General features: G+C 36.0%; 2 protein-coding genes across 4 annotated transcripts in view; one reads left to right on the top strand and one right to left on the bottom strand.

Annotated features, from left to right (window-relative positions):
* Positions 1–154: 154 nt before the first annotated feature.
* Positions 155–3333, bottom strand: LOC135615168 (RPM1-interacting protein 4-like). 2 transcript variants are annotated; one of them, XM_065113307.1, is made up of 4 exons: positions 3076–3333; positions 1357–1815; positions 1048–1224; positions 155–402 (listed from the first exon to the last, which is right to left on the bottom strand). In XM_065113307.1, the coding sequence occupies exons 1-4, from the start codon at positions 3079–3081 to the stop codon at positions 370–372; spliced, it is 675 nt and encodes a 224-aa protein (XP_064969379.1). In that variant the 5' UTR covers positions 3082–3333; the 3' UTR covers positions 155–369. The 2 variants fall into 2 exon arrangements, with proteins under 2 accessions (XP_064969379.1, XP_064969380.1); XM_065113308.1 differs by having other exon boundaries at positions 1048–1221; positions 3076–3330.
* A 9273-nt stretch (positions 3334–12606) lies between these two features.
* LOC103988637 (uncharacterized) overlaps positions 12607–13469 on the top strand; it is a 35238-nt gene continuing 34375 nt past the window's right edge. For both annotated transcript variants that reach the window (XM_009407224.3, XM_009407223.3), the window contains exons 1-3: positions 12607–12751; positions 12870–12972; positions 13090–13153. In XM_009407224.3, the coding sequence (XP_009405499.2) occupies positions 12684–12751; positions 12870–12972; positions 13090–13153 (235 nt within the window). In that variant the 5' untranslated portion in view covers positions 12607–12683. The remainder of the gene's footprint in view (positions 12752–12869; positions 12973–13089; positions 13154–13469) is intronic.

The following is a 13469-nucleotide window of genomic DNA, read 5'->3' as shown; positions in this document are numbered from 1 at the left end:
TTTTCTATGTAGTTTTTTCTTTTCTAGTTCTCAGAGGAACAATAAGCTCATAAGCCTATACGATACTTCATTGATTTCCATGATGTTGAATGATTGAATTCATTTCATCTACACAAATCTGCATTTCTACGACTAAAGAATGACAGTTAAACCATAAACAAGAAATTTGATGGCATATGAAATATGTTCAGGAGACCACAGAAAGCAGTTGCAAAAATAAGAAAAAAGAACATTATGTTAAATTGCATATAAACACTCATTATGCTTAAATGCTGAAAATATATACTTCCGAAACAGAACTCCCTAAAAAAGGCTTTTCTTGATGAATTTGGCAGCTTTAGATTTCCAAAATCTTTACCACGAAGATTTTCACTTCAAAATCCAGCTTAAGCACCCACAACCCTGGAGCAGGAACAAAGAATTTCATTATAACTATGATGAACAGCACAAGAGTTTTTTTTTTTTTTCCTTTTTTTCTTATTCCTTTCAGAGCAGAAGAGGTTGCCGCAATTTATATTATTCTTTCTTAAGCATTTCCTTCGCCTGGGAAGGAAAGAAGGAAAAAAGCATTGTAACAAAAAAGGAACAGAAGAAGTCGACAACACGGATGAAACTGGCTTCCTGATAATATATGAACATGGAACCACAAAAGCATATGAACCTAAGTAGCAAGGTTTGCCGTACCGGACTGTACCGCCCGGTATGGGCGGTACGTACCGGTCCGACAGGCCAACGGTATGCGGACCGCCCCGTATCGTACCGAGTACTGTAGCAGTGTACAGTAGCAGTGTAGCAGTGTAGCAGTGCTCGGTACATGTGAGTGTACCGCTCGGTACACCTGGGTGTACCAAGCGGTATACCGTACCGTACCGGTACCGAGCCTGGGTCGAAACGCCGGTATGGTACGGTACGACGAACCTTGCTAAGTAGTAGTTCTGCTACAAGAGTGGTTAAAAAGGAGGTCTTTCATCTGAAAACATGACTTCCATTGCTTAGATGATTCTAATTTGTATTCTGCTATAAAGATTACAAAGAAGAGGTCCTGACCTTAGTTCCAGTACTTTCTTGCTTCTGACCACTTGGTTGTGGTGGCTCATATGGAGTACCAGGAGTTCTTCTGTTCTCAGCTATTAGCTTAAAGATGCCAGTGTACTCCTCACCAGATGCTGGATCATTTTCATCCCATCCAGCAAAAGGTGGCACTGTCACATCATGGTGAGGCTGCTACCCAAAGAACGACATTAGCTTACTACTAACTCATTTTTCATCAAATCCGAATTATGCCTCTTAGATTTCTTCAGATATGCACCAACTCAATCATGCAACATAGGAAGAACAACCGAAGCAAGTACTTACCATTCCACAGGCTCGATCACCAGGAGTTGTTCTAATTCTTCCTGGAGTACCTTCCAATGCTGTCTTTTTGCCCGATGGAGGAGGATCATTTGCAGCTCTGTCAACTGATTTACCCTGATATGCACCATGTTGTCTGTTTGATCTCCTCTTGTTATCGGGTTTGCGAACAACACCTTCTTTACTCACAGGTGTATCAGTTTGATTGATATTACCAGCATCCTTCCTCAATGGTCTTGGATCCTTAGGTTTGGTGGTCTCAAGATTGGACCCAGTTTTAGTTGAAGATGCATCGACCAGAGATTCTACATCAGTAGAGACTATCTTTGAGTTTTCAGTACCACCATTTGGATTAGTAGTGGTTTTTCTGTCATTTTTGCTCCGAGCTTGATCAAAGTATTGGGTGTAAGGGACACTTTCAGCAGTTTCCCAGTTGCCAAATTTAGGTACTTTTGCTTGTTGCTGCATCCAAATAAACCATGCAGCACACTTTCTCATATCAGAAAAAAAATATGAAACATGATGCATTAAAAAACTTGAAATTGAAAAGAAATGTTGACATCCTATAATGATTTCCCTACTGCACAACGTAATTGGAAATATCCTGTACACTTCAACATCAAAATGCTTAGTATTTTCTCCTACATTTTGAAGAAACTAAGCAACGATTCATGCAGATAAAAGAGTCTGATCAAGAACCAAAAGATGCAGAAAAATCATATGAGAGAGAGAGAGAGAGAGAGAGAAGTAAACATGTTTTTGTTATTAAAGGCATGTATCACAGGACAAAATAAAAGAGACACTTGTCTTTTAGATGAAACATGCATATCGACTGGTATCTGCCAAATACTCATCAGATTTGAAATATTCATACATATCCCAATGATCTACCAAATGCACAACAAATCTTGTTTAAAGTAGCAAGGATTAAAATTGAAGTTCGTGGCACAAGTTTGGCGGAGGGTAATTAAATCACTTGTTTTTTATTCATAGCAAATGTGCAGTAGCAACCAATGCTATGTCTTTTGAGTAAGATGTTATTTTTATTTAGGCCATCAGTTTTTTTTTTTTTTCCCTCCTCATTGAAGAAAATAAAAACGAAAAGCTTTCTCTTTTTTTTCTAAATGAAAAGGAAATTTTATTAAGCTTAAACTAAGCAATACAACATCAACCAGAAACATACTCCCTAAACATGATCACCATCTCCCTGTGGAAAGGACAAACTCAATTCTCAACCATCTTAAATCGGTCAACACCATACAGAATCGAAGCAAATGATCTCCTAGGAAGAGGTCAGAGTTTGAAATTTTGTACGTGTCAAGTGCGCATGTCATGTAATATTTGAATAAAAGAAGCAAATTTAAAGAAACTAAATTAAATTAAATCTGCTTTCCATGGCATTCAAAACTCAAAACCCCCAAATCCGCAATATATGATTGCGCTCTCCAGAAAGACAAGGCAGAAAAAACCCATTCAAATCTGTTCAAATTATTCGACACAAGTTCAGAAACAAAACAATATCAGACGGCATAAAATCCCAGACCCATCAACAAACGTCCGCTTCTGAATGATTCCGCATCAAGGGAACCATCGGCGCGACCACATCAAAGCCACCGAGCACTCGAGCAACCATCATAGTCACCCAAAGCAGCAAAAGGATTCCATCTTTTTCCCGATGGAACCAACCAAAACATCAAAACCAGAAAAAGGTGAAAGACACACCGCCATCCGATGCTCGAAGGAGGTAAAAGGTGCGGGCTTTTTCTCCTGCCACGGGTTTCCTCTTTTGAATCGCTCTAAAAATCCCCACTCTGGATGGAGAAAGCCAAAGGGATGATGGAAGGGAGAGACGGCACCGGAGATCGCAATAATAGCAATGACGATACCGTCGACGAGCAGCAACTTGGCCACGACTTTGAACTTGTCTTCGAGCTCGGAAACGCGAGTGGGAAACGAGGAAGACTTCCATGTCTCGATCGCTACTGCGTAAGTCTGCGATTAACTAACTAATAGTTTAAAACAAGAAATATTTCACATCGAGATGGGTTGGTTGGTTGCACACGCAATATTTTAGCTTTTTTTCTTTTTTTTCTTTAATCTTTAACTGTTTGCTGATAAAACAAATAAAAAATATATATTTCTTTAAATGATAAACGAGATTCCATTTCAAAATATTATGGTTAATAATAATTTTTATCGACCAAGTTAATTGGCATCCTTCAAAAAAAAAAAAACCTTTTATATTTTTTACTACAAATTTATTTATTTTTAATTAAAAAAAACTTTCGTTCCATCAAATGGCCAATCACCTATGCATTAATAGGTTAACTACTCCTAAGACATGTGAATTTATTTATTTTTTAATTATAGATTATCTCTTTTATAATTAATTATTTTTAAAAATAAAAATATTAAGATCTTTATATAAAATTAAAAATATAATTTTAAATGAATAAAAAATTTATTAAAATAATAAGATTAAAGATAAAAAATTTTAAAAATATAAGATACAAATACTAAAAAAATTAATTATAAAAAATATATAATTAGACGAGATAACGACGGTATCCATCAATATTTTGTCGCATTAACCATCTAATAGGAATGAGGAGGTTGGTAAGATGCACCAAAATTCGGATCCAGCAAAGACAATGCTACTTGCTATCTTGGTAAGGGAGCTAAGGAGCGAATTAAGAGGAGAGGACAATAATAAATAGACTATTTTTCCTTGGCCTGGAAAAGGTAAGTCAAATCTATTGACTCGAACATTGAAAGGTCGCTTGCGTGGTGGTCGAGGTGACAATTACAGTATATATACATTAATTTTAGGTGTTTTTCCATATTTACCCTTTCAAAGTTTAGCAAGCCCACAAAATTTAATATAGCATATAAATATGTCAGTTAATAGTCATATGATGTGACCTACAGGAGGAGAAGAAGAGAGATTTTTTTTTTTATGGATATATTTTGCTAATCTGAATTTAAAAGAATAAAACTATATACATATATATATATATATATATATATTCTTAATTTAATATTATTATTATTTTATTGTATTTGCAAGAGAAGAAGAGATCCAACTCAGGACGTGCCCCACACAAAAAATATAAGACTTGAGCTGGCTTCAGTCCGGTTAGCTACGTAGATTCCCCATGTCTTGGTTGGTTTGGTAGTCAGATCTTGGCCTTCATGCTTGGAAAAATATTGGTCAAAGTTGGAGATCGCTTGAACTGGAACAATGTTTCAGTTTCAACCAACAGTGATGATATTAATATGAGCATTCATATGCTCTCTCTAACACTGACTCCAAACACTTGCACAGCACAGCACAGCACAGCACAGCTTTAGAGAAGAAGGCACAACTTTATAGGCCGACTGAGATGATTGAATTCACAACCCTATAAATCGTCAAAGCACACGACAACAAGGAACTCGCAGGGTTGGAAACGAACAAAGCATTCGAAGAAGAGGGATAAGAATAATTATTAAAGAAATTTTATTGAAGAAAAAAAAGAAGCTTTATTAAAGAAATGAAAATACTTCAATATATTAATATGTTCTCTCTCCTATTTATACAAATTAGGAGAAATGATTTCCTCAACAGATTTTTCTCGACAGAATAGAGAGATTTCCTCAAGAAAAATCTTATCTTCTATCACTCACATCAGCACGAAACTGAAAAAAAAGAGAACAAAATAAAAAGGGGGTCGATCGTTAAGCGACGATGCGGTGAGTTCTTCTCCGAGAGGTCGAGGGATTTGGTTTATGGTAGGAGGATCAATTTGAGAGAAGAGCGGAGGCAAGCAGCTAGTTAGCCTATGGTGAGGAGTGGAACGTAAATTTTACTGACGATTCTTACTAGATGACTTGAGAGTGGGGCGACCCTCAGATTATCGCCATGAAACTCCATAACAAACTGCTGAGTCACCTATTTGTCATGTCAGCACAAACTTGAGAATATTCTTTGGAATATTTTTTATTTCAAATATAATTTTCAAGTCTTTTCGGGTATTGTTTAGCTCAGATATTTATTTGTAACTCTCGTTGGATCACTAAACATGTTAGAGCTAGCCCCAGGATATTTACCAAAGGATAATTTTGGCAACACAACAAAGACAATAAAGCGGAAAGAATAAAAGCGACAAGAACAAACAAAACACCAGAACACCAGATATACGTGGTTCGATCAATTGACTTTGACCTACATCCACGGAAGAAAGAGGAGCAAATTACTACTATAAAAGAGGGACACTTACAAATGCCTTAGGAAGATGTTCCTAAGTCATAAAACACCTTCAGCTTACTAAACAAGAAAAAACCCAAACCGTAAGCAGGTTTTCTTGTGGTGCCTCTTGTGCTGCCTGTGGTACATCTGACTTCAAAGCCCAGGCCCTTATTTATAGTTCCAAGACGAGATAACAAGTCTAATTTTCCCGATGTGGGACTATGGGACTTGCCAAACTAACAAATCTCCACCTTGGCATGTCCCAACAAAACTTGCTCCACCTTCTTCACAAAAGCCCCAACGGCCAATCACCAACAATGAATACCAACCAAGTCCAAGCACTGCTTGAACTTGCAAACCAGAAGAGACTTCGTAAGCATATCAACTAAATCGTCCTTCATATGAATTCTCTGAACAAGGACTTTCCCCTCAGCAATGGTATCCCATTTGCATCCAACAATTTTCTTATCCAAAGACGGCTTCACAAGATCCCAAGTTATATTCTGATGAAGAGATTCTATTTCTCCATTCTTCGCAATCAACCACTTAACGAAATTATCATAAGAAACTGCATCTTAGTAGGAAGTAGGCTTACCAACTTCACTTGTCTCTTCTGCAACAGATAAAGCATATGCAACCAAATTTGCATACCTTTGTGGTGGTCGAATATTTCTCCGTGGTCTATCCTTGGCTATGGAATATTGCTCTTCCTCTGGAGCAACTGCATCAGTAGACTCGGGACCATCTACTAGCATTCTTTGAGTAGAAGAGTTCGACTTAAAAGAATCTGAACTACCAATCTCAAGCTCCACCTGCTTTTGTGCACTATCATTTGTACAACTAGTAGAATCCTCTTTGGAAGATAACATAAACAATTCATCAAAAGTAACATCTCTACTGATTACAAATTTTGGGGATTTGGGATCAGGACACCATAATCTGTATCCTTTCACCCCAGAAGCATACCCAAGGAAAATACACTTTTTAGCCCGAGACTCTAATTTTCCTTCATTTACATGCATGTATGCTAGGCACCCAAAAATTTTAAAATCAGAATAATCAGCAGGAGTACCTGACTAAACTTCCTCTGGAGTTTTAAAGTTAAGTGCTGCAGAAGGAGCGCGGTTGACAACGTAACAGGCCATATTAATCGCCTCTGCCCAAAAGTCTTTTGTCAACCCTGTATTTGAGATCATACACCTCGCTCTCTCCAAAAGTGTTCTGTTCATACGTTCGGCCACACCATTTTGCTAAGGCGTCATCCTAACAGTGCGATGCCAAACGATTCCTTCATTTTTGTAGAATTCTTCAAAATCACCTTCACAAAATTCCATGCCATTATCTGTTCGAAGCCGCTTAATCTGTTTACATGTTTGCTTCTCAATCAAAGCCTTCCATTGTTTAAAGGTTAGAAAAACATCATTTTTATGCTTCAGAAAATAAACCCAAACTTTCCTGGAATAATCATCAATGAAAGTCAACATATACCTGGCACCACCCTTAGACTGAACTTGAGCTGGACCCCAAAGGTCTGAATGAATATAGTCAAGAGTACCTTTCGTTTTATGAACTGCCAGAGAATTGAAGCCGACTCTTTTCTGCTTTCCAAAAATGCAGTGTTCACAAAAGTCCAGTGGCCTAGTACTCTGCCCGCAAAGTAGACCTCTTTTGCTCAATATGCTCAAACCTTTTTCGCTCATATGACCCAAACGCATATGCCATAATTTGGTGATGTCAGAATCAGACAATGATGATGACGAAACTGTAACCGAACCTGTGACAGTAGTTCCCTGCAGAATATACAAGCTACCAGACCTACAAGCTTTCATAACAATAAGAGCACTTCTAGAAACTTTCATAACTCCACCTTCAGCTGTATATTTACACCCAAGGGCCTCTAGGGTGCCTTAAGAGATGAGATTCTTTTTCAAATCAGGAACATGTCTAACATTAGTGAGCGTCCTCACAATACCATCATGCATTTTAATTCGGATTGTTCCTCTACCAACAACATCACATGCAGCATTATTGTCCATCAAAACAATTCCACCATTACAAGATTCATATGTGGAAAACAAATCCCTATTGGGACACATGTGATAAGAACAACCTGAATCTAAAATCCACTCATTTTTAGACATCGTTCTGTCATCAGTAGTAAAGAAAATATTTTTAACATTCTCATTAGATGCTACACTAGCTTCAGCGGACTCAGTAGTTTTCTCAACAAGTTTTTCCTTTTGCTTTAATTTATTTTTCAATTTAAAGCAATCAGATTTAATGTGCCCCATTTTATGACAATATCTGCACTCCAAATTTCTGTGTCTAGATTTAGATCTAGATTTAGATCTACTACTGTCAAATTCTCTTTTATCCATTCTTCCCCTAACAACCAGACCCTCGGCCTGATTCTCTCTACTTTCCCCGGTGATATTCTTGTCTATCTGCTCCTTAGATTTCAATGCAGACTTAATTTCTTGATACGAAACTGTTTCTTTTCCATAAATCAAAGTATCACGGAAATGCTTAAAAGATTGGGGAAGAGAACACAAGAGTAACAAAACCTTATCCTCATCATCAATTTTTGCATCTATATTCTCCAAATCCATAACCAAAGAATCAAACTTATCAAGATGCGAGAGTATAGATGTACCTACAATCATCCGAAGCATATACAGACTCTGCTTCAAGTAGAGACGATTCTCCACTATCCTCTTCATGTACAAGGCTTTAAGCTTGTCCCACATGCTCTTAGTCGTAGTCTCCGTAGCTACCTCCCGTAAAACCTCATCAGAGAGATTTAGAATGATGCTGGATCGGGCCTTCTTATCCATACCCGCAAGATCTTCCTTTGACGTACCATCTGGAATGTTCTCAGCACCCTGAAGTGCCAAATCAACTCCGTCTTGAACCAGAACGACCTCCATCTTGAGTTGCCATAAGCCGAAGTTGACATTTCTGTCGAATTTCTCGACAACAATCTTTGTTATTGTCATCGTTGCCAAAAGATCCCAGAACCAGGCTCTGATACCAGTTTGTTAGAGCTAGCCCCAGGATATTTACCAAAGGATAATTTTGGCAACACAACAAAGACAATAAAGCGGAAAGAATAAAAGTGACAAGAACAAACAAAACACCAGAACACCAGATATACGTGGTAAGACAATAAAGCGGAAAGAATAAAAGCGACAAGAACAAACAAAACACAAGAACACCAGATATACGTGGTTCGGTCAATTGACTTTGACCTACATCCATGGAAGAAAGAGGAGCAAATTACTACTATAAAAGATGGACACTTACAAATGCCTTAGGAAGATGTTCCTAGGCCATAAAACACCTTCAGCTTACTAAACAAGAAAAAACCCAAATCGTAAGCAGGTTTTCTTGTGGTGCCTCTTGTGCTGCTTGTGGTACATCTGACTTCAAAGCCCAGGCCCTTATTTATAGTTCTAAGACGAGATAACAAGTCTAATTTTCCCGATGTGGGACTATAGGACTTGTCAAACTAACAAAACAGGCTAAGATTAGGTTTGCTAAAAAAACATTCCAGTTTTAAGAGTGTTTTTGAGCCATGGAAGATGATGGGACAATGAGTTGCACTTCTTCCTCGGGGATAAAATTGGGACAGGTTGGTGGCAGGACTATTTGATAGGCTTGATTTGGTCTGCAGATTGCTGAAGAATTGAATTCCAAGTCAGCTGATCTGCAGGAACCTGAACCTCTGGACCTATGAATTGGTTTGAAAAGTTTGACAGATGACATCAAACAAAAGGCATACAAGGCACTGCTGGATGTGCCAAGTCTGAAGCTATAGAAGAAGGAAAGGGGTATAAAAACCCTGGATGATGTATCATTGAGTAGGACCCAGGAAAATATAAAAGAAAAAAAAGAAAGAGAAAGGGACACCACCATTTTAGATGAAAAAATTAAGGCATGGATGTGGGTGGATGCATGGAGAAAGTTATGTGGTAATGTGATAATAATTATTTTCTAAAGAAGATAATTTACTTCAATAAAATATTGCAAGAGATGTTCTTTTTTCCCAAAAGCTCCAAAAAATAAAATAAATTAAATTAAAGAGGCCAATTCCCTCCATAGCCTATTAACCTTGTAAATTCTAGCAAAGTTAACTATATATATATATATAATATTTGCAAAGGATAATTGATAAACATAGGACTTATGATAAATAATTACTAACCTAACTTACTTGATATAAATAAAAAATATATATCTGACTTCAGCTTTTTACTTAGAAGAGTCTCTTGAATTACTCATTATTAGACATTGAAAAAACACTGATGTGATCTTAAAATTTATGTCCCTTACAAAAAAGTCTCTTGAGTTCTCTTTATTAGGAGACTCTTGTCTTTTAAACATGCTCTATAATTAAACCTTTTGACTTGTTAAATTAACTGTCATGGGTTTGAAGTCATTTATCTCTGAGAAATGATGGAAATGTATGCAACAGGATAATGATTATTGTAGTCATGATTTTGGCATACAACAATAACTAAGTAAAAGTGATGTCCAATTATAGGTACCGATGGTTCTTCCAAGAAAATGAATGGAGTAAGTTTCCTTATTAGAGATCATAATGCATATATAGGCAAAATAAGTTCATTATTTATAATGAAACGATTAAGAAAGAGATGAAACAAGCTTTGAAGAAAGGAGCCCAAAATATTTAGATTGACTATGATGTAGAAGCACTAGTGCTGATTTTGAACAATCACAAGGAAGATCAGTACTTTATAATAAATGTGAAGATGGCTTGCAAATCACCCTAAAACTAGCAAGATCAATAGGATATGGAGAGAACTGGATATATTGACATAATGAATGTATTTGGTAAATAAATATTCTTAATTTATTTTAGGAAGTATACTTGTTTAATTTCCCGGCAAAAGAAGAGGAATTTTACGTCACTGTTGCATCACTACTCCCAAAATAGATCCTCCTAAAAAGACTTGACAACGAGGGGTGACCAAACATGGATCTCTCTCATCGCAAACTCTGTGATGTACATCTGCTCCGACAAGTCTGAAAATTCAAACCTCTCTTAAATTAACATTTAAAAGCCTTTAACTATCTCCTCTTAGATTTTCATCTTCTAAAGCCGTGACTGAGAGTTAGTTTGCACTTATTCAACGATGACAATTCCAGAGCGAGGGTGGCAAATATAAGAAATAATTAAAAGGAAAAAAGAAAAAACAAACAGGTAGAGATTGAACTAACCATGCTTCAGCAGCTCGCAACAATTAGACTGCTTCGCTTTAGGAGCAAAAGACAACACAGGCAATTTGAAATTTCAAGTAGAGAAAAAATTTCATTAGCACCTTTCCCATCTGAAATTTCTTTTGGGGATTTGTAGAATATTTGGATACATATAAAAGTAGCGTAAAACTGTTAGATTTTTTATTTAATTAAGTAAGATATATTATAGATATGATAAAATATATTATAGATATTATTAAATTGATTATTAGCTAATAGAAAAAAAGTTCATCAATAGAAAAAAAAAGTTCGTAAGATTATTTAAAGGATATCCTTGATGGGAATAACTCTCATAATAACTTATTCTAGACCCTCTACTCTCACCTATAAATAGATAGGACCTCTAGGGGTTAAAAAGAAGATGTTAATGCAGTTGAGAGATTAAGGTTTTTCTCTTAATCTCTCTTTTCCTAATCCATCAATTTAAGTAGTCTTATGAAAAGATAGAAAGAGAGAAGATGAAATCTCTAGTTTTTCTTGCAGATTGATATATCAGATCATGAGTCTATAGATCAGATAAGGTTTATTCTTTTGAACAATAATACGTATCATAATATTATTAAATTTAATTTTATTTGATTTCAATCCTAATATAAAATTTTTTTTCACATTTTAGATAACATGATTATAGATTTTATACTAACAAAAATTTTAAAATGATAAATGAAACTTTTTAGAAAAAGTATACATGAGAATTCATAAATGTTAAAAGGATTCATGAAATTGCCCACGAAAGCTATATATATATATATATATATATATATATATATATATATATATATATATATATATATATATATATATTCCTGCAACAAAATAAGATAATGTCACAAGGCAGATAGATCGACATTAGAGTAAGTCACACACCACTGTCTGCAATTGGGAAATAATATATGTTGGTGCGAAACTTCATTTACTCCAAAAAGTTGTTTTCAGAGTGGACATCTCTCGCAACGAGGACAAAATGGATTAGTCCCCTGTTGAACCTGAATCGTCTGATTTGTTGGACATCATTGCAGGTTCTAAATCATCATCCTTTCTCGGCTGACCATCTAGAACTTCCATTATGTTATCGATACGATCCTCGAAATTAACCGTGTGGACTTCCTCCCAATCCATGGAAATAGGAGCTAGCGCTTTCCTGTCAGGTCGGACTGTGCTTGGGTTGGAATAAAGATGTCAGAGAGACGACAAACCATACAATCAACATCAACAGCCAACGCTTTCATAAATCTGTCGCCACCATAAAGTTACATATATAAATAAATAAAGCTCAATATAATACCATTATAGTTAGTTACTCACCATGACTTTTTTTTTTTTTTTGTTATAATGACATTGGAACTCAACTTGATTGTATTTATAAATACAATAATAATCATGATATCTAAAGTTTTTTGTATTTATGAGAGTAATAACGAATATTTTAGATATCTAAAATTTCATATATCAATTCATAATAATCATGATGTATAATTTATAACTAGTTAAGTTTATGGAATGAATGTTTAACTGGGTGGTATATATATCAAATATTTAAAGTGTAAATTTTCCTTTTGATATATATGCAATATTAATATATGTATAGGCAAATATGCTATTTCCGGAATTCTAAAAAGGATATTTATGTAAAACCATGTATGTTTCGGATTTATAATCCGGATAAAGTCGCCTTCAATCAGGATAATAAGAAACCCGAGTTGGAAGCTAATTCGGGTTCGGATTGGATCCAATCTGGAAATAGATCCGACAACCGCCCCTCCCCACCGGTTCTTTTGAAATCGAGGTTGGGAGGGAGAGAGAAAGAGAAGCGAAAGCGTCCATGGCGGAAACCCTAATATCGTCGGAGGAGTCTCGGATGGAACCGGTCGACCTGGAGGACATTCGAAGGTGAGGAATTCGGTGTTATAGCGAGTCTTGATCCTTGTTAATGGCATTCTTCTTCCCAATTATTCGTTGGTGGATCATGCTGCCTCCGTTCTTTCGTCTCGAAATCGAAAATTTGAAGTCGCTTAAAGGTGGTCTCCGAGATGCAAATGAGGCTCTTCAGCTCGTCCGATGCCTCGTCGGTTGATACGAACAAGTTAGACGATTGCTCCTCTGATCTCCAGGTCCCCTCTTTTTCTTGTTTCCATTTTCAAATTTTACTACAACGGCCATTCTGCTTGTATCAATGCTTGCAATACGGTAAACGATGCTTAATTCGGTTTTACTATCCAATATTTCAGGAAATGTTTAAGCGGTCGGAGGCGGAGGAACAAAATATTGCGTCTCTAGGGATTGATGATTTAGGCAAGATAATTCTTTTGCTTCTAATTTGTCAAGAATTCAAGTATGTGTTACATATACCATGAGTTTTAAAAGACGGTTCTTTTTTCTTTTTCTTTTCATTTTATCTGATATTGATTGTCAACTGCATTTTTGGGTATAAAAATTAAAAATAACGTAAATATGTGATGTCACACTTTCTTTGATTGCACCTTGCTTGTTTTGTTTCTGTAAAGTGCATTTGTTTTGTATTTTAATAGATTGTATCTTCATTATTTTTATTCGAAAATATTATTGAAACAATCTCTCTAAATACTTCAAAGTAAGACTGCGTATAGTG

This window comes from Musa acuminata, chromosome BXJ2-6, assembly GCF_036884655.1.
Source record: "Musa acuminata AAA Group cultivar baxijiao chromosome BXJ2-6, Cavendish_Baxijiao_AAA, whole genome shotgun sequence".
In the NCBI taxonomy this organism is placed as follows: Eukaryota; Viridiplantae; Streptophyta; class Magnoliopsida; order Zingiberales; family Musaceae; genus Musa; species Musa acuminata.
The sequence above is the reverse complement of the archived record's forward strand: the minus strand, read 5'-3'. Positions and strand labels throughout refer to the sequence as shown.

Excerpts from the sequence above, each read along its gene's own strand:
- LOC135615168 (XM_065113307.1), bottom strand. Across the intron at positions 1,225-1,356 it reads GTGATCGAGCCTGTGGAATG|CAGCCTCACCATGATGTGAC; the intron begins GTAAGTACTTGC and ends TTCTTTGGGTAG. Across the intron at positions 403-1,047 it reads AAGAAAGTACTGGAACTAAG|GGTTGTGGGTGCTTAAGCTG; the intron begins GTCAGGACCTCT and ends TTCCTGCTCCAG.